The sequence below is a fragment of the Penicillium solitum genome (assembly GCF_028829755.1).
Source record: "Penicillium solitum strain IBT 25940 chromosome Unknown utg000003l_segment0_segment0, whole genome shotgun sequence".
NCBI lineage: Eukaryota > Fungi > Ascomycota > Eurotiomycetes > Eurotiales > Aspergillaceae > Penicillium > Penicillium solitum.
In genome coordinates, this window is record NW_027072123.1 from 4,919,976 (window position 1) to 4,943,852 (window position 23,877).

The following is a 23,877-nucleotide window of genomic DNA, read 5'->3' on the forward strand; positions in this document are numbered from 1 at the left end:
TATACCTCGACAGGTGCACCTGACCTTAGAAGAGTTTCAAAACGTCAACTATTAGGCTACCTTTTTTTAACACATCTCTCACGCAGTAGCACAATATAATACTATTCTTTGAAATGTCGTTCTCCAACACGCATCCACATCCAAGTTCTGCTACCGAACATCATGCGCATCAAGACCCGGATCAACGCCGGACCTCCACAGACTCTGATATGATCCACCACCTTTATTTTGAAGATAACGATGGCTTCTTTCCACCAAGTTGGATCGGAAAAGTCCCACAACACAGACCCTCGACCGAAAACTCGGGTGGCAACAACTTCGAGGGCACTAGGGACACTAGCACTAGTGCCTACAAGGAAAGGACATGAACATAGTATGGTGTTTTAATCACAGTTTTGATTATAGGGATTCATGTTCAATATAAAGTCAGCTGTACTTAGTATATTCAGAATCGGGGCTTGATTTACTCTCACAATAGTTTGGAAATTGCCTTGCAGGTGAAAACCTCCATTCTCCTTGGACCTCGGCAATTATCTCTCTCTCCACACGGGATAGTCGCGGGGACTATTATTATTATTATTATAATTGTTATTATTTCCCTGAACACCCCGAAAATACTTTGCCAGTACTTTCTGACCTTGTCAGTTAGATCGTGTGATCCCTGCAATCAATGGCCTCTTGATTTGGAGCCTCTTATGCCGATCAAAGTATTCAATCCAATGGGCACATATAGTGTGATCAGCCCCAGTCTTCCCCCTCCTCCTCCCTTCCCCCTAGCAGGAGGGGCCATGTGGGGATAAAAACGATGAACATCAGACACCGGCCGCGTTACTCTCTGATTTAGTTCGGTCTATGCCTATTGCCGTCCAGACCCAAGATTTTGGCGATTCCCACTAAGGCGAAACAGGAAAATACTACCCAGCTAGGAAAAAAAAAAATTCTCTCATTCCTGTCGGCTTTCTCTTCTCTGCATTTCTTTTTCTTAAAAATTCTCGGTCTAGACCCCTTTGCGCATTTATTTATGCTATTGCTCCGCTCTTTCCGGGAAATACACACACCAAGATGTCACACCCTCCTAACTCGGGGTATGGCTCTCATACCCCAATGACCGCCGCCATACAGAGCGCAGAGCCCACCCGCCTCTCTGATCCCGAATCGAAACCCGCGAAGATGAATAATGAGATGGAAGTCACCGAGAAGGACTCATCCAGCGCCAATCGCGCGCCATCGGTTGATAGCGGATCAATGGAATCTACATACGACCATACCCATCGCAAGCTCAAGCCGCGTCATGTACAATTGATTGGAATCGGTGGAACAATTGGCACAGCCTTATACGTTCAGATCGGATCTGGATTGCGGACCAGTGGCCCTGCCAGTTTGTTTATTGGATTCAGTCTTTGGTTAGTATTTTCCTCGTTATATTGTTTTGTTGACTCTATTGGGTTCTCGACCTGGGTTGTCCCGACTTTGCTACTTTGGACAGCATCAATGTGTGCGGTAAGTAGATGGACATACCAGAAATGGAAAAGAAATCCGCCAATGGATCAAGCAAAAAAAAAAAGAAAAAAGGCAAAGCAAAGAATAAGGAACCATACGACCAACAAACCATCAAGAAACAGGATTCAAAGTCTGTTTCCACAATTTCAGATCCCCAAGGATGTAGGACGCTGTTAGACCAGGCACTTCCATGCCAAACAGATGTATGAATCTCGACCAAAGCACCATTAGCCTTACGTCTGCTGCCCATGCATCTGCCGAAAGCCAGTCGGACACCCAAGAACCCAACCCAGTCCATAACGCTCTTGCTTGCTTCCTGCCTATATCCCATTGAAGGTTCGCACTCTTATACTGTTCTCTAGGAGTTGTGTGATTTTGATCATCACCGTCTGTACGAACACCCCTATGCTTCCCAAGCCCTTTGCATCTTTCCCACAAGCAGCACTCGTCCCGTGTTTGAAACCGTATCCCATAGGATCCCAAATGCACCAACGGTTCAGCTTCTTGCCCTAACATCGACCGATCGCCCAATTGCTGCAACATTCCTCTCGTCTTATTTTCCCATCTGGATGCGTAGTATGACAACCCAACTTACATTTTATTTTCTAGGCTTGGCTGAAATGGTCACGTACCTGCCTATCTCTTCACCATTCATCCGATTCGCCGGCCGCTACGTCGATGAAGCTTTAGGTGTTGCCGCTGGGTACAACTTCTTTATTTTCGAGGCGGCCCTGGTGCCTTTCGAGATTGTCGCCGTCAGCTTGATCATTAAATACTGGACCGATGCGATTCCCATCGCAGCCATGAACGTGGTTATCATTGTACTCTATGGGTTTGTCGTCTTCTGTGACCTGCGCACGAGATCCTGACTAATAAACGAGAAACAGAATACTGAATCTCTTTGCTGTGAAATGGTACGGCGAAGCAGAGTTCTGGCTCTCACTGGGCAAAGTCTTGTTGAGCATAGGCCTGATCCTCTACACATTCATCGTCATGCTAGGCGGCAACCCGCTCGGCGATCGTTTTGGTTTCCGCTACTGGAACGAACCAGGTGCCTTCAACGAGTACTACAAGACAGGTGATACCGGCAAGTTCCTCGGTGTCCTCGCGGCTGTTATCACGGCCAGTTTCACCATCGCCGGTCCCGACTATGTTTCTATGGCTGCTGGTGAGACTATTAACCCGCGAAAGGTGCTGCCTAAGGCCTTCAACGGTGTCTTTTACCGTCTCACGGCATTCTTCGTTCTGGGTGTTCTCTGCGTCGGAATTCTGGTCCCGTACAACGATAAAACCATGGCCGATGCTTTCGACAATGGCAAGCCCGGTGCTGCCGCCTCTCCCTATGTCATCTCGATGGATCGCCTAAAGATCCCCATCCTACCAGACATCGTCAACGCTGTCATTCTCACTGCTTCGTTCAGCGCGGGTAACAGTTACATGTACTGTGCCAGTCGCAGTCTGTACGGTCTAGCGCTTGAGGGCAAAGCCCCGAAGTTATTTACCAAGTGCACCAAAAACGGTGTTCCCATCTACTGTGTCGGCATCGTGCTCATCATCGGCCTGTTGAGTTTCCTGCAGGTATCCAACGGTGCATCAGTCGTGCTAAACTGGTTTGTCAATTTGGTACGAGTCCTCACCCCAGTCCCAATTTCTTTCCCGTGCATCCAACTAATCCCAAATCCAGGTCACCGCCTCCCAGCTCATCAACTTCTCCGTCGTCACTTTCACCTTCATCCGCTTCAAGAAAGCCCTCGCGGCCCAGGGCATTCCCCGGGAGACCTTGCCATACCGCAGCTGGTTCCAGCCATACATCGCCTACTTCGCTTGCGTCTGCACCACAACCATGGCTTTTGTCGGTGGTTACACCGTCTTCCTTCCCGGCAACTGGTCCATCCCAACATTCCTCTTCTCCTACACTATGATCGGCGTCTTCCCGGTTATCTACTTCGGGTGGAAATTCTTCCACAAGACCAAGTTCCTCAAGCCCGAGGAGGTCGATCTGGTCACTGGTGTCTCTGAAGTCGAGGAGTATACCAGAGACTTTGTTGTCATACCGCCGAAGTGAGTGCACCCTCTCACCTAGTTACGATTTCGTGCTAACAAATGCCCATAGGACTGTCGTACACAAGTGGTGCCAAATTATCTTTGAATAAGACTTTCACGGGTCTCATCGCTACTTTGGATAATTGCGATTTACCTATGAGTAGAACACGCCGAATTGATTCACTTGGCAGTGTTTTATTGGTTTATCTCTACTTTGGACTTTAGACTGGATATGTTTATGATATGATACCCAATATAGTTATTGGAAAATGATTTTTTTTGAAAAAATAGCCGCGATTATTAGTCGTATTTGACATTGGCGACATGTAACAACGCCTTTTATTATACATATATTCAATATCAACATACAGCGAACAGTAAGAAGTCTCTCTCACCCGTCAACACACAAAGCCAAGTCAAGCTCTCCACGATATATGTTTTCATTCCGACCCTCCCTCGGCCTTCTCCTTAGCCCTCAAAGCCTCCAACCGCTTCTGATTCCGCTTCCCGAGGACGCGTAGAGTATTATTCTTCTCAATCTCCGTCATCTGCTGCCAGTTGCCAATCTGCGACAGTGTCCCATCGACGTTAACAACCATCGGACCCAGATGATCCAATTTCACCTCCGTCCCGCCTCCACTCATGTCGAGTTTAATGCTACCATCGCCTTGTTGGTTCGCGATTGGGTTTGAGGGGTCACTAGCGGGGAGGTAGAGGTTCTTCTTGGGTTCTTGTTCTTGTTCTTGGGTCTGTTGGTTTGGGGTGTCTGCATTTTGGGTGGTGGGGGTGGAGGATGCAGCGGCTGCGGAGTCGGAATTCGAGCTTGAGTCACACATTGTGCGTGTTTGGCGCGTGCAGTCTGATGCTTTTAAGGTGGTTGTGCACTGCGGGAAGAGGATGCTGTAGAGCCGGGTGTTTGGTGCTTGGGTTGCCGCGTTGAGGGATGTCAAGGTAGTAGTACCAGCTGGGATTGAGGCGCGCACGAAAGGATTGACGGATAGGTGGAGGAGAGCGGCGCGGTAGACTGTGCGCGATACTTGCATGGTTCGGGGTTTGTGGGAGGTTAGGTGGACTTGGTGGAGGGAGGAAAATAAGGATTGCGGAGATGGGTCCGGTTTCTAGATTCCACACTTCCCTGGTTATCACTGGTTATATGTAGAAAAGCCGTCTTCATAAGCTACAACACCAATAACGGAGGAAAATATCTAAGAAAAAAAGATATAAAAAAGTATTTAAGAAGAGATCTAAAAAAGACCACCAAAAAAAGTCACCGACTATTGTCTGACTAGTCCAAGAACGACCCTGCCTGGAGAGTCTCCAAGTCTCTCCAAGCATGTAGCCCCCAATTCTCTGTCTTCACTCTGTCAGTCGCAGAGAATATCCAAATTGGATCCAAGTGAGGGCTGACCGAGCATCACATTTTATGTGCGGACGTACCGCATTGGCGTAGATGTCAAACTATCGAAACCACCAGTTGACCTGCAAGGATATCAGCGACAGACACAAACCCTCCCAAAAGAAACATACTCACTGAAGCTGTAACACCCCCACCAACACCCTTAATACTATGCCACCATCCCTTAGGAATGAACAAGCCATCACCGGCACCAAGGCACGCTTCAAAGCCAACCCCAGCATCCGAACCAGCAGACACCGGAGTCCCCCAAACAATCTCATCTAACAACGCCCTCTCCATCCCCTGCATCATCTCATCGCCCCGGAAAGCCGCTGCCTCCCGACTCCCACTCTTCCCCAGCTGCCTCCTCACAGCCCCAAACACAGCCTGTCCATCCGCCGGCGCAAGCAGTCGTACAACCTTCTCCCCAGCCAGCTGGACAAACAAGTTCGGGTTCGGATCGCGGTGAAGCGGCGTGTAAGTGGGCGGGTGTCCAATCCAGACATTCGTATCGTATACATCGCCCTTTCCCGCGCGCGCTACAAGCTCCGGTGTCGGGAAATCTTCTCGAAGCACGGGTGGGAGGTCCAAGAGCTGGCATTGTGCTAGGTAGAGCCGCGTTGATTGGGGAGTGGTCTCGACCGTGCGCATCCAGTTGAGGAAGAGAGTGAGCGGCGCGTGGAATTGCCGGAAACTATGCGTTTCTGTTGTCCCACCATCAGATCCAGATCCAGATTCAGCGTCGGTCGACGTGGATTCTGTGAGTTCGAGCGGGACGAACGCATCGGCGCCGTGTTTCTGGAGATATTCCACGTTCAAGCTTGCAATGGGGTTCGGTGTTGGCTCGGGGCTCGCGCGTTTGAACCATTGTTTCCGGGCGGGGAGGTCTTGGAAGGTAGAGCGTGGGAGGATTGCCGGTTGTTCGGGTAGGAAGCATCGCTGCTGGAAGGTGTCTAGGGTGGCATTTTCGAGGATGTTTAGAGGTCGGTATTGAGAGAGTGAAGAAGCGGAAAAGCTCCGGACGCCTGATCGGGGGTTATAATAGAGGGAGGAACAAGAGAGTCGCGCCCCGACTCGGATTGACCATGGCTTGAGCTTCATCCAGATCGATGTGGGAGGTGGAAGCTGGAGAGGTATTAAAGATTGGACCTCGGGAGAGCCGAGATAGTGGATCTCCATGCATTCTTATCGGTCTATCTAGTGGTAGTGCCATCAAAGGTTATACATAGAAAAGTCTACATAAAGTATTCGTACCAGGCTAAAGAGACATCTAAAAATAACATCTGAAAAGACACAACGTCGCATAAACGGTTGAATATTCTTGTGGTCATTAGCTGAAAGGAAAGAGCCTATAGACTAGACTTCTAGACTTATAGCTCTTGAACCTGCACAGATCGGCCGGTGGGTGCCTAAGGCAACCAAAACTAAGATTTCCGGTGGGACAAAGCGATCTCCCCTGGGCATCATTTCTTCAAATCAGTGGAAATGATCCAATGACAAGCCAGATAGGGAGTCGATCACAATAAAGATGCATGAAACCGATGAAGGCCGAGGTCAATATGCACCCCCGCGGTTGTGAAGAAACTTTGTACTCTTGCACGTTGAAAACGCTCGACAAAGGGTCGTCCATGTGATCCGCTAATTTATAGCCAAAAGACTCTCTCGCATTTTGTGCCACGTTAGGTGTCTACATTTACCATTTCACTCTTGTCCTCCCAGGTTCCACAGTTACTCGATTGCCTGTAATTAGTGTTCACCTGCAACATGCCTTCTTCCATCGCCCGAATTCATAAGCGACATGTCTACAGCAAAGATGCGCACACTTACTACCCGGTCCTCATAGTAGGTGCTGGAGAGTCGGGAGTGGCCATGGGCTGCCGTCTCAAAGAGGTCCTGGGAACTGACCAATTCCGAATATTCGACCGGCAGTCCGGTATTGGGGGTACCTGGTGGATCAATAGATACCCGGGAGTTGCTTGCGACATGTAGGTAATCCAAGTCTAGTGTTCGTTTACTGAATAGCTTACCCGGAAGGTAAAGACCAGCGGCACTCTACTCCTTCTCGTTTGCCCAGAAAAAGGACTGGTCCACACTGAATCCATCTGGTCCAGAAATTGCACAGTATATGGCAGATGTCTGCGAGAGATATCAAATTGTGGACAAGATTCAGTTGAATACCGATGTCAAGGAACTTAGATGGATTGAGGACGACGAAGAATGGGAGGTCACACTCTCGCACCTTGTCCCTGGAACCGGTGATTTAGCTCAGCACGAACGAAACCGAATCGCAGCCCAGGATGGCCATCACAAGATCTATGTCAAGACAGAAATTGTGCGAGCCAAGGTGGTCGTCAGTGGTGTTGGCGGGTTGGTAGAACCCAAGACATGGCCGAAGGACATCCCAGGTATTGAAGATTTTGAAGGTGAGATCATGCATACAGCTCGCTGGAACGACCAGATTGATTTGAAGGACAAGAATGTCATCATGGTTGGCTCTGGCTGCAGCGCCGCGCAGGTAGTGCCCGAGCTGGCCAAGCCAGAGGCAAACGTTCGATTCATTACCCAACTCATGCGAAGTCCTCCGTGGGTCCAGCCTGATACAATTCCTCCTAAATATCTCCCCTTGTACGAGAAATGGTCACCTAGATTGATGACCCACGTCCCTGGACTGGCGTCGTTCATGCGAAGCGTTGTTTTCTTCATGCTGGAGAAAACCTTCTACGATATGTTCGCGGATACTGCATGGGGCCGAAGAGCGCGAACGCAGCGAGAAAAGAAGTTTTTGGACCACATGCGCCAACTTGCGCCGGAGGAATACCACGAGATCTTGACACCGAATTACAGGCTAGGCTGCAAGAGACGGATCATCGACGGCACCTGGTACCGCAGCCTCAATGCCCCAAATGTGGAGCTAACTACCCAGCCTCTGACGAAGGTCAATGCGAAGAGCGTGACTCTTGGTCTGGGTCGCCAATACCCACCCCACAAGTCTGAAGATGCGGTTGAGGTTAGGGAGGTTCCCGCTGATGTGATCATCATGGCCAACGGATTCGAAACCAACCAATGGCTGCACCCACTGAAAGTTGTTGGTAGGGAGGGCAAGGATCTTGAAGAGGTCTGGGCGAAACGTGGAGGCGCCCAGGCATACCAGGGCATCGCAATGGATTCTTTCCCGAACTTCTTTCTTCTTTTCGGTCCGAATACGGCAACGGGGCATACCAGTGTTATTTTCGCAACGGAGAATGCGGTAAACTACTCATTGAAATTCATCAAGCCGATCTTGAACGGTCATGTCAACTCGTATGAAGTCACGGAGGATGCTGAGCGTGAATGGACTCGGCAGGTGCAGGATGCGCTTCAGAAGAGTGTGTTCCGTCGTGGGGCTTGCTCTAGCTGGTATATCACTGCCGGTGGTTGGAATTCAACCACATATCCGTATGTTTCTTGCTTACTAGTTTCTATTTGTTACTAACATAGTATTCAGATTCACTCAGATTCACTACTGGCTGCGTTGCACGTTCCCCGTGTGGCGGCATTGGACTGCGAAACTCACGAGAAAGGGTCGGGTTTTGCGAGGTATTCGGAAAGTTCTCCAGGGTTCTGTTATCCTTGGTCTCATCGCAGGATTTGGATTCCTGCTCCAAAATCCTCAGCAGAAGGCTCAGTTGGTGCAGTCATTGCTGACTGGGAAAGAGTGGCTGGTCTCGGCGGTTTGGCAATTGAGGCGTTGATATCTTCCCATTTGGGTTTATTTGAGCCTTGCATGTTTTGGAATTGATGAATATCTCCAAAGCGAGAGATTATATGCAATAAACAACTTTATGATCCCTTATACACTAGTATATTGTTATATTTTCCAAACATAAATATGCCCCGAGGCCCAATGACCGGCCGGGTAATCCGATGAGTAAGCTGAATCTGGGGAAACCCCGCGAGAGAGGAATTTCTCCGCACTTCAGTCGCTGGTATCTCTCTCCGGCTGCTCATTGAGTCGCTTCAATATTCTGCAGGCCATGGCTTCAGAGTCACCTCATGTGGAAATGTCACCGCCGCAAACGGATCCCCGTGATCAGTCCATCGGTGCGTCTGATTCCAACAAGAGAAAGGCGGAACAAGGCAACGGAACGCAGGCGCGCACAAAGCGGAATCGCTACATCTCCATTGCATGGTATGATATGGCCTGACCCGGCACTTTTTTTCTTTTCCGTTACCTCGGTCACTTCAACCCAGCCTTGCGACTGGTCGGATACGCTGTTTACATTCAAAGTCATACGATTCTGCCTCCAGGGCTTCTCCTTCGGTACCTTTGTTGGTAGAGCTGAGCTAACCATGGAATTTTCAGTAATGAATGCAAGCGGCGCAAGATCAAGTGCAATGGCCAGATGCCTTGTCAACGGTGCGGTCACCTGAATTTAGAATGTATGTGTCTCTTGACTCTCTTGACGGCTCGCAGCTCTTGCGTCCGAGCTGTTCGATCCTCGGTTTCGGGCACTGACCCACTCGCCAGGTCGCTATGCGCCTAATTGTTGTAATAACAACTTCAAAGACTCGGAGTAAGTCACGGAATAAAAATCCGTCTAGTATTTAGTACTAATAACCGGGCTAGTGAGTTCCGGTCAATGACAGATCAGATCACTACTTTACAAGACCAAGTCAACAGCTTGTTCACCAATCTCAATGACCTTCGCACTCAGAGACCAACCTTTGATTCACCAGGGTTTGAGCACCTCTCTCACGACGGGTCTCAATCGGTCTACACTCCAATTCAAGCCGGGCTAGCGAAGCCACGAGCCCGCCATCCACGCTTTCATGGTCCAACAAGCTCAGCCTTCAACTTTGACGTGGCCAAATCTAGCTTGCAAAATATGGGTATCACACCAGCGGAAGATGGAATCCCAGACGACTTGACCACCGCACATGTTTCTCCAACAGGCTCACCTCCTCCCCATCTGGGACAGGTTCTTCAAACCACACACCCTACCAAGGATCCAATATGGACAATCTCGCGTGAAGAGGCAATGCGCCTTTGTAAGGTTTACGAGGAAGAGATTGGGATCATGTATCCAGTGGTGGATATCACCAAGATTATCAGCCAGGCTAATCTGCTCTACACTTTCATAGAGGCTGCTACCAGGACAGGCTTTGCACAACGGGGGTTTCCAGGCTCTGATGGTCTTCATGACGAAAACTCAATTATTTTGAAATTGATTCTCGCCACCACGCTGGTCGTGGAGGGGGGCGGTCAAAGTGAACTTGGGCACCGGCTCTACTTGGATGTCAAGCCATTTGTAGAATCGAAGTTGTGGGAGTCTCATACCATCAAAACTATTCAGCTCTTTGCTATTGTGGTAAGCCCATGTCTCTTCAAATGCCGCAATCAACAAGTCTAACTCTGTTTCCCACTTCAGGCCACATACCATTACCATACAGATGATGATGCCATGGCTTATCGGCTTATTGGATTAGCGGCACGGATGTGCTTAGAGATGGGATTGCATCGTCGGGATGCTTTGGTGAAATCATTCCCAGTCGAGCAGCAGTGGAACGAGATCACTCGGCTGTTCTGGTCAGTCTACAGCTTGGACAGACGATGGAGTTTAGGAACGGGGTTACCTTTCGTGATTCAAGACGAGGATATTGATCCGAACTTACCAGAACCTGTAAGGCTCCGTACCTCTCGCCACACAGTTACCTTTATTAACTAACGTGTGAAAACTACAGGATGCATCGCTGCCTTACTTGCGCTGCATGGTCCTATATAACCGGATCAGCTCTAAGATCTGGTACTCTGGTTTGGGCTCTGAAGGCACCACTGATATCCGTCGTGATGAGATCGGATATCTGGATTATCAAATCCTCCAATGGTACAAGCAAGTTCCAGACGAGCTCAGGTTCTATCCCGTCGATTCCCCCAAAACCGGCGAAAACGTGAGCAGAGGCATGAGGCGACTCAGGGTTCTCTTGTACCTACGGATGAACCAGCTGCGCATCCTGATATATCGCCCCGTGCTCCATTCTGCTGCCAGTATTGCGGAAGATCGAGGCCATGCCCAGACTGTTGTGGAGGTAGCCAAAGACTCGGTCCGTGTCCTCACTCGGCTGAACCAGATGTCTGATATCTACCGGACCCAGCAAATAACGTTCAACTATTTCCTGGTTGCTGCATTGGCGGTGTTGTTCCTAGCAGTGTCCCATGCCCCAGTCGACTTCAACAGACAGGTCCGTGATGAATTCTACATGGCGCTCGACCTGGTCAACGGGTTCAGTACCAAGTCCTACGTCTCCAAGCGGTTGTGGAAGACAATCAGAGGTTTACGCAAGATCGGAGAGAAACTTGGCGTTCTCGCCCGTCCTTTTGGACCGGACTCAAGTGATGCTCATTCAAGCGCTGCGGTGGCAATGGCTGGTCTCGCGGGACATCCAATCCAGGACCTGTCTATGTACGGGGCTATGAACGGTGGGAACGAACTTGGAAATAGTCCTCTCAATGGACTCCAAATGAGTCAAGAGTTGACAAATCTGTTTGAGGCTGTTGGCGCTTTTGGTAATTTCATGCCTAACACTTCCAGTGATGGTATTAGTGGCTTCGTTGGGCCGGATGGGGAAATTCAGAACACTGGTGAAGGTTTATCGGGGGTTCTGGGTGACGAGGGAGAGTTTGCTCGAGTGATTCGGGACTTGTTTTGATATTTTAGTCAATACCCCTTGATAGTTTAGCTAGGTAGTAACAAAGCCAATGTAAAATTAAAGTTAGTTAGCTGAGTCTTAATTTCAATATCAATGGTCCTTCCATATCCAGCCTCCAGGGCTATATCCCCCACGTCAGCTAGCACGTGACTCCTGCCACCCCAGGCAAATCGAAATCTGCCAGCTTTAACTTCACTTTTGCCATCGTGGAAAACAGCAGACACACAAGAGCTGTCACAATACGTGAACAGCCCTTGAAGGCCTCTCTCCCTCTCCAACTGCCCACCGCCCCCGCCAACCGAACGGGCCTAACCCGATTCGACCAACCCACCCAACCTCCAGGCTCGAGTCACCAATATTAATCTCCGACTGTCTTTGAGATCTGGTAAGTGATCTGATAAACTACAATATGAAGACCATAAGAAACTGATAAGATATTGGTGGGGTTCAGCTTTAGATCCAACCTCTTCCCGTTGATCGCACAATCTCCCCCCTCCTCCCGCACATTGCCATGAACGTCTAGCTTTTCGGCCCCTCCATCAACTTCAAGATCTCCTACGATTATACTCGAAGTCTTTCATTCTCACACTCCCAACTCCTATACCCTTCCCCGCCACGATCCAGCTCCTCCGCGTGACGAAATCACTTCGTCTTCGCCAACATCCCCGAAGACCTCACCCCCCAGCTCGGCAACGTGTCGAGAGAGACAGGTTCGGCGTTGGCCGACGGCCTCGACAGGCTGGATTTGAGTCAACTGTCTGAATCGACCCTATCGTCATCTGTGTCCGCCTCGTTCGACATGTCATCCTCGGAAGGAGCGCCGGAGTCCTGGATTTCCTCGTTTTGTTCGTTGATGGGCCATGAGTTTTTCGCAGAGGTGTCGGAGGACTTCATCGAGGATGACTTCAATTTGACTGGTCTTCAGTCGCAGGTGCCGATGTACAAGGAGGCACTGGAGATGATCCTGGATGTGGAGCCGGAGGATGACGAGGAAGAGGAGGAGGAAGAGGAGGAGGAGGAAGATGAAGACGATGCGCTCGGTGATCAACCTGCATATAGAAGAGCAGGCGATCGGCGACACGCCCGGGTCGCAAGCGATTTGAGCGTGATCGAGAGCTCCGCTGAGCTCCTGTATGGGTTGATCCACCAACGGTATATCACCTCGCGGCCCGGCATTCAACAAATGCTCGAAAAGTACGAGATGCAGCATTTCGGCACCTGTCCGCGAGTGAACTGCAATGGATGCAAAGTTCTCCCTGTTGGCCGGTCCGACACCCCTGGCCACGAAACGGTTAAGCTTTTCTGCCCCGGTTGCATGGATATTTATACACCCCCCAACAGCCGTTTCCACTCCGTCGATGGCGCATTCTTCGGTACAACGTTCGGATGTCTGTTCTTCATGACCTTCCCAGATCTGGATATTGGGCCCCGTCTGGATGCGGCATTGTCAATGATGTCGCCACGGGGCGCATCAACGCAGTCTCGCACTGGCTCCCTGGCACGCACCCCGGCAGGTCGTCAGCAGTCGCCCACACCCGAAAACCAGCCGCTAGAAATCAACGGCGTCCGGACACCCAACCTCTGCCCGGGACTCGGCCAGGGCAAGATCTATGACCCCAGAATCTATGGCTTCAAGGTCTCTGAGGTCTCGCGTGTCGGCCCGCGCATGAAATGGCTGCGCACGAAACCCAAAAACGTTGTCGAGCTCGACGAGGCGTGGAATCACGAGCACGGGTCTCCGCAGGAGGCACGCGACGATAAGGACGGCGATACTGAGATGAACCCCGAACAATCGCAAGATGCTGCCATTGCGAACCGCAAGAAAGCCCCGATGCGGCGCCGGCGACAAAACCTTGGCGCCCTAGTCTCCACAGATCCGATGGACGTGCACGGTAGATGAAATGATTAAAAAAAAAAACTTGCATTCGTGGTTGTTTCCAAGATTTGAGTCTACCGTATCAGAGGAGGATCTGTGCCATGCCCTTGACTGTGGAATGATTGGTCCAGGAATTGATGACGATGATGACAGATGTTTGAGCTTGGTTTACTCGCTGCTTTGAATGGGATTCGGTTTTTTTCTTTCTTCTAATCTATTGGGCTTTGATTCTGTCTGCGCGCATCTTCCCTGGCCTTCTTCCATGATCCTCTTGTTTCGATTACCAGGATCGATTTGTCCCCATTCATTGTTTTTATTCTTCCTTTTTTTTTTGTCCGTAGACTCAGCACATTACTTTTTTTTTGAATGCGTGATAGTAGTACACATTGCTTGCCATACTATCTTTGTCCCCGCTTCACACTTTCCATAGGTCTCAGATGAGCCAGCATTCAAGGGCCCACCTAGGCACCTCCACATATCAAAAGACAAATCACCATAAGAATAACAGAGCCTCAGGTACGGAGTACGCAATTCACTACTGATCTGCAAGAAAAGGCTAAGCCCCCACCATCTATGAGGCTCCAACTGCAGATGAACGTTGCCCAACGACCTCGTATACACCGGCGTCCCCGACGCAACCCTATTTGATTTGAAATTACTCCGTACTCTGTACAAACTCAAACATTCCAAATCCTATGCAGCAAGTCCACGAGTCCATTCATGCGTTAGCGTACTCGTCGCTTCCCATGCAAGACCTTGACACATCGGCGACGCCGATGTCAAGGATGTATCCATGCCCGTGCCACCTATGACAACAGTCTCGTATTAGGCCGCGCCGTGCCTTACACCATGCTTCCGCACTTATCAATCTGATTTGTGATAATCACTCATAATTTATCATCAAAAAAAGCACGGGGGCGGTATAATTTATAATCCAAATCGGTACTTACTATACAAAGAAACCCGCATTAAGCCTAGTGCACCGGACTGACGGACTGACGGACTGGCGGAACGGCGGATGAGCGGTCCACCTGGGAATCCCATTGGGGATTTAGCGTATCTGGGTATAACGGTTAGCGTATATGTATATGCATGTCCACCCTGGTCAATTATTGGGGTTGGGCGCGTAAACAATAAATTCGACTTGGTTCCTCCTATGAAAATGCTGTGATTGGTGGTGTAACGCTGGAACTGTCACATGGGGGCATATGTATGGGGCACATATGGCATAGGCCAAGGGCGGTTCTTTGATGGTGACGCGTGTGATTTCCAAGGATTGGTGCCGTCGATGAGCTGTTATAGTGGGTCTTGGGTGATGAGTGCATTGTTCGCGTTAGTTTTCTTTAGTTTTGTTTTTGGTTATGGGTTGATCTACTCCGTTGCTGTACTCCGTAGGTGGTTGAATAAGGGGGTTGTATATTGCCACGCTCCTCTCTTCTTCGTTTTCTTTTTTTGTTAAACACCTAGTGGTTTCAGCTGCTGGGCTTTGATGGGGTTTTCTTCTTCTTCATGAGCCTCCAGCGCTTAGTTCCTTGCGCCGGAGCGTGCCAACCTCCGCCGGTCATATAGTTCACGTTGCTATATTAGTTTCTCAAACAATGTTTTATCACTTTCCGGCCAACCCTTATGATTATCCTTTTTCCTATATCTCTATCTCTATCAGAATATGAGACAATATACAGATCCATTGAAGAATAGTGAGATCTTTAACTTTAATGTCCCTGCATAATCTTATATCTTGGCACTGGATAATATGCCTTGACAGTCAGCCTGAAAGTGTGTTGATTATCCTAATATGCTAGATCTGGCATATTAAACGGGGAATGGGGAAAGTATTTGCTTGCTGTGGTCCTGGTGTAGACGATATGTGCGTGCTGTTTCTTTTCTTGTTTGGTTGCCTCCCTCAAGCCCTAATAGATTAAGAACAATAACCTTACTCAACTATCACTCCTGGTTATAGAGACTTGCTTTGTTTTGATATGCCAGTAGCTCGGAATAGACCTGATTTTGGGCAGATTTACGCCCTCGGACGGCACTGTCTAAGACCAACATCCTAGTGTCTCATATTATTCGGATTTCAGAAACCCGGGAAACGAAGAACAAGGGGGCATCTACCGAGCCCTGGGACGGCAGCTAGAAAGAATCCAGAGCAAACAAACGGGTGTGGGAGCGATGTTATTATCAAAATCAAAAGATGGCCCCAAAAAGGGAAGAAAATATGAATTCTTCTTCGGGGGACTTCAATCCGACATTCCATCATCTGTGGTCTGTGGTCTACGAAAGTGAACTCCTGACAACACGACTAGAGCAGCTTTTCCTTCCCCAATCAAGCTATATTAACCGAGTTCTTTTTTCCGACTTTTAAAATTACATTTCAATGAGCTTTTAAAGCAGTGTGGGCAAATTGAGAGCAGACTAAACATAGTACCTGCCACTTTCAACCCACAATATAAAACGCCCTTCGGGCCTCCGGTGGGGGGACATTGGGGCCAGAATTTAGAAACAACTAAGATAATCACTAAAATAGGAGGAAAGTAAGAGCAAGACAAGCCTTTGCATACCATACGGAGAGCTTATCAAGCCTTGGAAGAACTGTAAATAAGATTATTATTATTATTATTATTTTAGTCCAAACATATCAAGTAAACATTATTAACGCACATTCTCCCTTGACCCGGGAAGAACCCGAGCCTAAATCCTCAATCCTCCAATGAATACTCCGTTGCCTCAAATGTCCATAATTAGAGGCTCATACGGTACATCAACAATACAGTATGCAGTGCCTAATTAGTGCCACGCACTGCCAAATATGCGTGGTAATTACCCCAGAACAATGAATTGGACGATCTGGACCAGCCCCCAAAAACAAAAGCCAAAAGCCGAAATCCAGCCAGACTTCGACCGAGCTCAACTGAGTATTTCCTATGCATGTCCATCCTAAAATAGTGTATCTACTCCATACAGCTACTCTGTATTAAGACACTAAACTAACCGTATACGTATATACATACACTTGTCGCATTGGTTTCCCCATTTGTCAAGGTTAAAATGATTCAACAAAGAACTCCAGACTTGAAAACTAAAAGATCTCCTGTTCCCAATACTGCGGTCTCCCGTGCTGACTGCGGCCAGCCCCGCTGCAGAATGTGGAGTTTGACGGGCGCATATCCCTTAAGGCGCCCTATGGGTCTGAAAAGCGATAGGCTGACTCGTTGATTATTGAGCATAAATTATCATCTTTTTTTTTCCAACGGGATTCACATTCAGCTTCTTGGCTCGTCACATCTGTAGTGGATAACTCTGGGGACTTTGTTCCATTGTACTTTTTCAGTTGCATATTCTTGTTTTTATTTTTTTTCGTTTGTTTTATCTATATGGAGTTATTATCGGACTGGGATTTCCTTGTAATAGTATACGTATCTGTATGCATGTGTGCTTTAGATATATATCCCCCGCCCTCTATTCGGAGTACGGAGCACGGAGTACCGGGGTAACTATTCTCGGCGAGCATTCCTAAAATTGTCAATGAACATGGAAGCAAAGGCTGAGAGACCTTTGTTTTTTTTTTTGCCTTTGCTCCTTTTTCTTATTCGGGCTTTCCCACTTCCATGCCAAACTTCCTCGGCAATATTGACCGAGTTGACCTTTTTTGGCTTCTGTAGATAAGGTTGGGGACAATGCGGGTGAATCACTGCAACATGCAACATGCGCAACGTGCAGAGAGGGGGATTTGGAATAGGGTGATATTCATTTATTACAAAGCACCTTCCTTTTCGGCCAATGCCAACGGTCCTCTTTTATATATTTGGACCCACAGTCAGGGATGGGGGATAGGCGGGAACGCTGCAGACCAGAGCCGCCAACCCTGATAAGAAGATGCTGCCCCCAAGCTAAGCTAGGATAGGAAAAAGAAGGTTATTGGCTGGTTTCGACTGGCAGGCATTTAGCCCTTTAGCCTCTGGCCCCTAAACTCCCATGTGGGTTGAACGGGAATAAAAACGACCTAAATTAAAGCTGTTGATTTTCTATCTTTTCAGCCCCAATTCTCAAGTGACTAGTAAAATAGTAGACTAGTAGACTAGTATATCGTTACCGGCCGATATCTTGAGGGGCCATTGATTTTGATTTTGATTTTTTTTTCGCGTCATAGTATGATCTGAGGTTTTCCTTGTGTTATTGCATATGGCCGTGCTACCGAACCTGGATAGCAATCATTGGAGGAGTCAAAAGGCGGGCTATACCTCCGAGACCTTTGGATCCCGGATGTAAACTGTCCCTTCTAGCCGGGCGAAACATCGCCAATCCGAAGTGGATGCGAGTGTTGGGAAACGCCAGAGTAGGCATGTTTTACTTGGCTCCAATTTTCGGCTTTAGTATTGAGGGGACCTTGGTTAATGTGCTGTCCTTAGCCAAAGTACAAATGCTTGAAATGAGGGGGGGGGAACCGAAGAGTTGAGGCGCAGCACAATTCTCGGACCACCTCCGTACCTCTGCGTATATAGTATACTATGTAACCAGGATAGTGGATTGGATGGGGGCGGAAGATATTGCAGATTACGGATTGGAGATTGCATCATCCGATGGATTTTATTGGAATTTCGGGTCCATCTGGAAGGCAATTTCCAAATCCTTTCAAAGCAAATTTGAGTGGCTGTTTTAGTCGAACTGGGCCAATATGTCGGGAATAACGAAGTGATTGCGTGGGGTGCGGGTATTGTCTCTTTCTGCAGGGATCGGGGTTTTTCCCAGTAGACTGGTCCTTAGTTGACGATTATTGGACTTCGGTGAGTTCGAGACTTATTTCTTGAGTCATGTATGAACTAGAACTTGTCCGCTTTAAGAAAATGGTCTGTGGTTTTATGATTTTTAAACTGTGTTTCACTAGTTAGGGCTATCAAACTGGGGAACATCAAAGAATCGATGGTACGTCAATCACCGTTGAGACCTCTAGAACCGGAGAGGGATAGGCCGTAAAATGTTTCTGGCTAAGCTGAAATTGAAAATCCCGCACGGAGGTTTGGGGGCCGTGGAGTTATGCAAGTGAAGTTGAGGGTTTGGACCAATCACTATAAGAATGTTCCCAGGTTATAAAGATTCTATATATTGTTGAGAGGCTATCAAATTCGCCATCTGTACTCTGTAGATCTGCATTTAATCAAAACAGAGAGAAAACAGATCCAAAAAAACAAAGAATAAAAAAAACGAAAGAAAAGAAAAGAAAACAATTCAACGTGGCTCCCTAGCTCATCCCTGTTCCCTTTAACACCACGCCAATAAAAAGAAAAATCAACACCAGTTAGCATGCAACTATCTCATCACACGTAGAAAAGAAAAGGGCTAACACAAATAACAAAAAGAAAAAAAAAAAAAAAACAATAAATAAATAAATCGAGAGTGGAGAGCTCGGAAGAAGGCAACAGGAAAAAAACAAAAAAAAAAAAAACAAAAACGTGGCGGATGGATTCGAGTCCGACGTTCGAGGTCAAGGGGCCTGAGGCGGAAATACCCGCTCGGCCTGTCGTGTCCCCGATACTCCGATCGCCTTACGGCCGTAGATCGTACTCATAATGCATCCGAGGTGAGCATGGGGCTGATTCCGGTGTGAGCGGGAATGTGAAAATAGATGCCTCTGGTGACGTTGATGGTCGGTCCTCGTAGTATGCAAGTGCTGGCATCTGGAAAAAAAAACACGCAGACAGATATTAGCTGACTGGTCGGATGAGTAGGTTCAGCGAGGAAAATGTACCGGAAGCGCAGAAGGCTGATGTTGAGAATGGGACTGCGCCTGGGCTTGCTGTTGGCACAGATCGATCCCGGCCATGGTTGCATAGCTCATGCTGAATGGACTGATCAGGTCTTCATCATAGGCCAGTTTGCGGGCCTGCATAGATGGGAGCACGGGGACCAGCGAGGGGGCGGGCTCCCCATACTCGGTCTGGTAGGCGATGTCGCTGTAGGTGCTCGGTGCGGCGTGGTAGATGGGGGACTGGGAGTAGACGGATTGCCGGTAGGTGTCATATGATGACATGGATGGGTAGGAGAAGACTGGTGGGGGTGATGCAGAGAGCTGGCGAGTACATTGCTGGGCGAACATTGTTTGACGGTCCTCGGGGGAACAGTAGTCGTACGAGGCAGATCGGTCTGACTGCGAGTGAGGCTTGACATCTGTGGTTTTGGAGGATCGTTGCTTTGTTCGAGTCTTCGGGGATGGTTTCGGAGACACTGGCTCTGCGTGTGATTGTTCTGGTGAAGCAGAAGTTGCAGCCCGTCTCTCGAGATCCTCCAAGCGGCGCTTCAGTTTCTTGCCTGTTGGGTTGCGCCGAGTCAGAAAAGGTATGAGAGACTGGGATTTTGTCTTTTACTTACGATAGTTGCGCTGGGCGATACGGTTTTGAATGCGGCGACGCTCTGCGAGATCAGAAATCTTGGTCCAGTCCTCGTTTGGGTTGGCGTTGGGACTGAATGCGCTGCTGTTGCTGTGACTACCACGAGAGCCTGAACGGCCATCATACGATGGAGAGCGATTCATGGTAAAAGAGGTAAAAGCTAAGAGCAGAGACAAAAGATAAAGTACAGAATAGAGCGCAGAGAATAGGGAATAATATAGTATAGTAGATGTAGAAGTGTAGAAGTGTAGAAAGGTGAAAGTGGAGGAGGGATGTGATAACGGGGCTATGAGGCTAAAGACCCGAGGCCAAGTGGATGCCAGTATATTTATATATAAGAATAAGAGGACTCTCTTAAGGCTCCCCATTGATCAGCTGGAATTGGTTTTTGGGGCCTTGCAGCTAAGCCCCGTCGCGATAACCAGCTCAGTCCGTGCTCGAATACCATTAGACTCGACCTGCCATGTGCACAAAGTCCCGGTTATTATTTTATTATAATATTGTTTTTGGGAATTTTAATTAATTGCTCAGGGATCCACGTTCAGCCTCTGGTAATACTGCAAAATTAACACTCTTTGGGATTATGAAACCCCCCCCCCCCCCTAATTACTCTAATAGCCTATCAATCTACTAAAACACTTTAAAACACCTCAACACGTTGAAACACTTAAAACACCCACCTATACAGGGCTAAACCAAAACCATCAGAACTATTAAAACTACCAAAACTCCTAAAACACCGACAGACCGGTCAGTTGCGGACCGGGGAGGATCTTAGATCTAACATGTAGCACCAAAGTTGTACGGCGTATGATCCAAATCCAAGACGGTAGGATGGATTATTGGAGTTGGGCCGGGACACGCTAACCAGATGTTCGCTTGGAGGGTGATCCTCATTCGACCTGACTGGCCCGAGACACGATATGCCCAGGGATGAAACGGGCTGCGTGGATTTTGGGGTTACACCTTGCTTTTTACTTTCTTTTCTCCCTATATTCTCACGTGGGTTGCTTCAATGTGCACGGTCATTACCACGTTTTTTTTGTTTTTTTTTTTTTAATCTTCATCTTGGCAACGGACTAAGGGGATAAAGATCTGACTCTTTGGCGGATCTTGAGGATTATTCCAATATTGGGATATTAGAGAGTTTTGGGCGTGATATTCAGGACCATAGACAAGAAAACTAAAACAAATGTTCACTTTGTCTCTGGGGAGTCTAGGCGTCCTGGAAAGTCGGGCCTGTATCGCCTACAAAATGCTCTTTAAACTGCAATTGGGTCGCTCGTATACATTGATTCACCCCTATGCCTGTACTGGAATAGAGCCACTTTTTCTTCAGTAACATTTCTATAATTAATGCCACTTTACTTTTCTTGGCGGCTTTTCTTTTCTTTTCATTTTTATTTTTATATTTTATATTTTATATTTTATATTTTATTATAATTATTGTAACCATTATTATCCTCTGTGGTGATCTCATTGACGCGCTTCCACTGGTTGCCTGATTGGCGGCATCGCGAATACCAATCTAGGCATATGATGCGCCATAAATCCGTACTCTCCGTACTCCGTCTCCGTACTCCGTTCTCCGTAGTTAGGAATTAGGGATTAGGGATTAGGAATTAGGAATTAAGGTCCACTGTTTGTTTACCCACTGCCTAGTCTATTTTTTAGTCCCCGGAGATACGCTCAGACCCAGTTGTTTGACTCCAACAAAAAAAATACGGACATTAATCGTAGCCCAGACAAGGGGGTTTAGAGAGCGGGGGAGAGGTAAATCCACAAAAGAAAAAAGAGGCTCTTTTTCAGGTAAGACAACTAGGCTATGAATAGGTAGCCTTGCAGGGTCTCTCCACCAATCCGGGTCGGATTTAAGAGCAGGAATGTAGTGCGTATTAAGAACCAACTCCGCTAGGTGTGTGGCCCCAAAGTGCCCGTCATAGTCTCCCTATATAGGGCTGAGCAGGACACCTTCTTATTCCTGATCGAGTAATGTCGGAGAGGCATCCCATGACCTTAGTGACACGCTCAATGAACACAACAGCTCAGGTACCCGGTACATACTTGTCTTCACCGCTAATGCTGTCCATGCCTCCAGCTGGAATTCTAAGCATTGCACAGCCATCCTAGTGGAAACGCTTCCTCCTGCAGGGATTATGGCCACTCACATACCATGGTTGTCCCCGGATGCTTGGATGGGTTGCATTTTGAGCCTTCTAGTAACCATCTAGAAGAATGTTCCTGGCGGTGGACTATCATGCAGCCCCCGACCTTGCTGTGTCCGAGATGCACCCCCCATGACACACGCCTGTCTGCAGAATGCCTCGTCTTTTTCCCCATTGTGTTTTACTTTCCTTTTTAAACTTTCCTCTTTTTATTTTTTATTTTCGGGAAGTTTGCTGTGACTCAAGGAATATCAATGACGGCAATCTCCGAGCCTCTTGCGTCGTGCTGGCACGTTGTCGTTCTCGCATTGGATGGTTACACGAAGCGTGAAATGGACCGAGTGCAAAAGTCCATCCAAGCGCACCTACTGGGCGCGCCAACTTCATCCGACTTTACTTCAAATAGATTAGCCCAGGTCGGGGACGTCGGACAAGGCGTCCAGTGCTGAAGCTGGACACTATCAAACAACACCACCCCCCGAATGCGAGTCCATGGCAACTGTAAAACAAACATGGCTCAAATATCCAGCTTATTGCTACTCTTCCAAGGTTGTCTCGAGTCACACCAAAAACATCGGCACTTAACGACTACCAAGTTTGCGGTTTACTATATTTGTCTTGTACATGTCAACAATAAGTCCGGAGGAGAGTAATTATAGACTCTCGTCGGGGGTATCCCAAGATAAGAAGCTGACCACCAGTTCCCCTCTAAGCCACACACACATCCCCGAGTCCGGTTATTTCCCGCAATGCAACAGAATTCATGAAAGTCTTCATTGCAACCCACCCGAATATGTCGAGCACTAAATTTAGCCTATGAGATCAACCAACCCCCATTATTATCCATGCGGGACATTCTGAAACGCATGTTGTGTCCCGCTGTGATTCGAATTTTTGCCCAATACGTAGCTGAAGGGCGTACAGACTGAGCCTGAAACCTTCTCAAGGACGGAGAAAGCCGACTGTTCTTTTTCTACTTTCGCTCTCGCTTCAATTGTCACGTCTGAGTTTAGCCTCATTCCACGTGGCCCACGTGCTGGAGGTCGCCTATTTTACCTTGTTTTCGGTCAAGTTACATCTGGATATTTACCGTTGGTCTAGGCTGTATTGCTGCGATGTGACCTATTCACTCAGACTATCGATTGGAGATATTGATTGGGTCTCTAAGCCCTTGTCGCTAGATTGGCTTGCATGGTTCTATCTCTAGGACTTGTCCTCGGGTAACAGGTGAGGGGAAGTCAACATGGAATTTCCAAGAAACAGGCGGGGTCATCGGTACGGGTGGCTGACACTCGTCAGCACTGTGTTTGTACAGGATCAAAGCTGGAAGGTCGGACTAACCTGTCCGCAACTTTATGTGCTTGGATGTATCAAATCTTACGGATTGGCAGATGTCTTAGCATTGTCTGTGTTTGATGCTGAATCTGATGGTCGACCTTGGATGGGGGTTACATCTATGGCTGCAAGAGGATGATTTCGGGTCCTATTCGAGATATTGGCTTTAATGAAATAATCTTAGACAACTTTTCTCTAAATAATGGCTTAGAAAGCGTTTAGTGTCTCAGGGCAAAAGAAAATATCGTAAAAAAGTACTGTGCTTCACCATTTAGTATTTGACCACCGTGGGTTTCACAAATTCTGGTAGTCACTGTCCTATATGAAGCCAAATATACATTATTTGATAACTGCGCCCCCTAGATAGACTTTTCTTGAGCAAGACATGTAAATCAACTACTAAAAGCCGAAATTTACCAAGTAGTAACTGTAATTTGTGAGATAGGCTAAGAACCGACGATATGTCAACGAAACAGACTACAACGTTGT

The 23,877-nt window shown here is 48.0% G+C and overlaps 9 protein-coding genes across 9 annotated transcripts; 6 read left to right on the forward strand and 3 right to left on the reverse strand.

The window, feature by feature from the left end:
- Positions 1 to 113: 113 nt before the first annotated feature.
- On the forward strand, positions 114 to 368 carry N7455_005804 (uncharacterized protein; the record flags this gene model as incomplete). The annotated part of the gene is made up of 1 exon (XM_065605127.1): positions 114 to 368. One exon carries the CDS (start codon positions 114 to 116, stop codon positions 366 to 368), a length of 255 nt encoding a protein of 84 aa, XP_065462027.1.
- A 694-nt stretch (positions 369 to 1,062) lies between these two features.
- N7455_005805 (putative general amino acid permease (Agp2)) lies at positions 1,063 to 3,653 on the forward strand (the record flags this gene model as incomplete). Its single annotated transcript, XM_065605128.1, has 6 exons — positions 1,063 to 1,403; positions 1,487 to 1,500; positions 2,110 to 2,332; positions 2,388 to 3,123; positions 3,185 to 3,561; positions 3,614 to 3,653. 6 exons carry the CDS (start codon positions 1,063 to 1,065, stop codon positions 3,651 to 3,653), a joined length of 1,731 nt encoding a protein of 576 aa, XP_065462028.1.
- A 330-nt stretch (positions 3,654 to 3,983) lies between these two features.
- N7455_005806 (uncharacterized protein) lies at positions 3,984 to 4,586 on the reverse strand (the record flags this gene model as incomplete). Its single annotated transcript, XM_040959518.1, has 1 exon — positions 3,984 to 4,586. The coding sequence occupies one exon, from the start codon at positions 4,584 to 4,586 to the stop codon at positions 3,984 to 3,986; it is 603 nt and encodes a 200-aa protein (XP_040810054.1).
- A 415-nt stretch (positions 4,587 to 5,001) lies between these two features.
- Positions 5,002 to 6,040, reverse strand: N7455_005807 (putative JmjC domain protein; the record flags this gene model as incomplete). Its single annotated transcript, XM_040959560.2, has 2 exons — positions 5,002 to 5,022; positions 5,075 to 6,040. The coding sequence occupies 2 exons, from the start codon at positions 6,038 to 6,040 to the stop codon at positions 5,002 to 5,004; spliced, it is 987 nt and encodes a 328-aa protein (XP_040810063.2).
- A 663-nt stretch (positions 6,041 to 6,703) lies between these two features.
- On the forward strand, positions 6,704 to 8,670 carry N7455_005808 (flavin-containing monooxygenase; the record flags this gene model as incomplete). The annotated part of the gene is made up of 3 exons (XM_040959497.2): positions 6,704 to 6,924; positions 6,980 to 8,374; positions 8,424 to 8,670. 3 exons carry the CDS (start codon positions 6,704 to 6,706, stop codon positions 8,668 to 8,670), a joined length of 1,863 nt encoding a protein of 620 aa, XP_040810005.2.
- Positions 8,671 to 8,952: 282 nt separating this feature from the next.
- N7455_005809 (transcription factor domain-containing protein) lies at positions 8,953 to 11,626 on the forward strand (the record flags this gene model as incomplete). The annotated part of the gene is made up of 6 exons (XM_040959548.2): positions 8,953 to 9,107; positions 9,282 to 9,358; positions 9,447 to 9,492; positions 9,546 to 10,287; positions 10,348 to 10,599; positions 10,661 to 11,626. The coding sequence occupies 6 exons, from the start codon at positions 8,953 to 8,955 to the stop codon at positions 11,624 to 11,626; spliced, it is 2,238 nt and encodes a 745-aa protein (XP_040810046.2).
- A 799-nt stretch (positions 11,627 to 12,425) lies between these two features.
- Positions 12,426 to 13,526, forward strand: N7455_005810 (casein kinase II subunit beta; the record flags this gene model as incomplete). The annotated part of the gene is made up of 1 exon (XM_040959482.2): positions 12,426 to 13,526. The coding sequence occupies one exon, from the start codon at positions 12,426 to 12,428 to the stop codon at positions 13,524 to 13,526; it is 1,101 nt and encodes a 366-aa protein (XP_040810020.2).
- A 5,425-nt stretch (positions 13,527 to 18,951) lies between these two features.
- On the reverse strand, positions 18,952 to 20,256 carry N7455_005811 (bZIP transcription factor; the record flags this gene model as incomplete). The annotated part of the gene is made up of 3 exons (XM_040959550.2): positions 18,952 to 19,177; positions 19,249 to 19,808; positions 19,869 to 20,256. 3 exons carry the CDS (start codon positions 20,254 to 20,256, stop codon positions 19,046 to 19,048), a joined length of 1,080 nt encoding a protein of 359 aa, XP_040810071.2. The 3' UTR covers positions 18,952 to 19,045.
- A 2,051-nt stretch (positions 20,257 to 22,307) lies between these two features.
- N7455_005812 (uncharacterized protein) lies at positions 22,308 to 22,502 on the forward strand (the record flags this gene model as incomplete). Its single annotated transcript, XM_065605129.1, has 1 exon — positions 22,308 to 22,502. One exon carries the CDS (start codon positions 22,308 to 22,310, stop codon positions 22,500 to 22,502), a length of 195 nt encoding a protein of 64 aa, XP_065462029.1.
- Between the last annotated feature and the right edge of the window lie 1,375 nt (positions 22,503 to 23,877).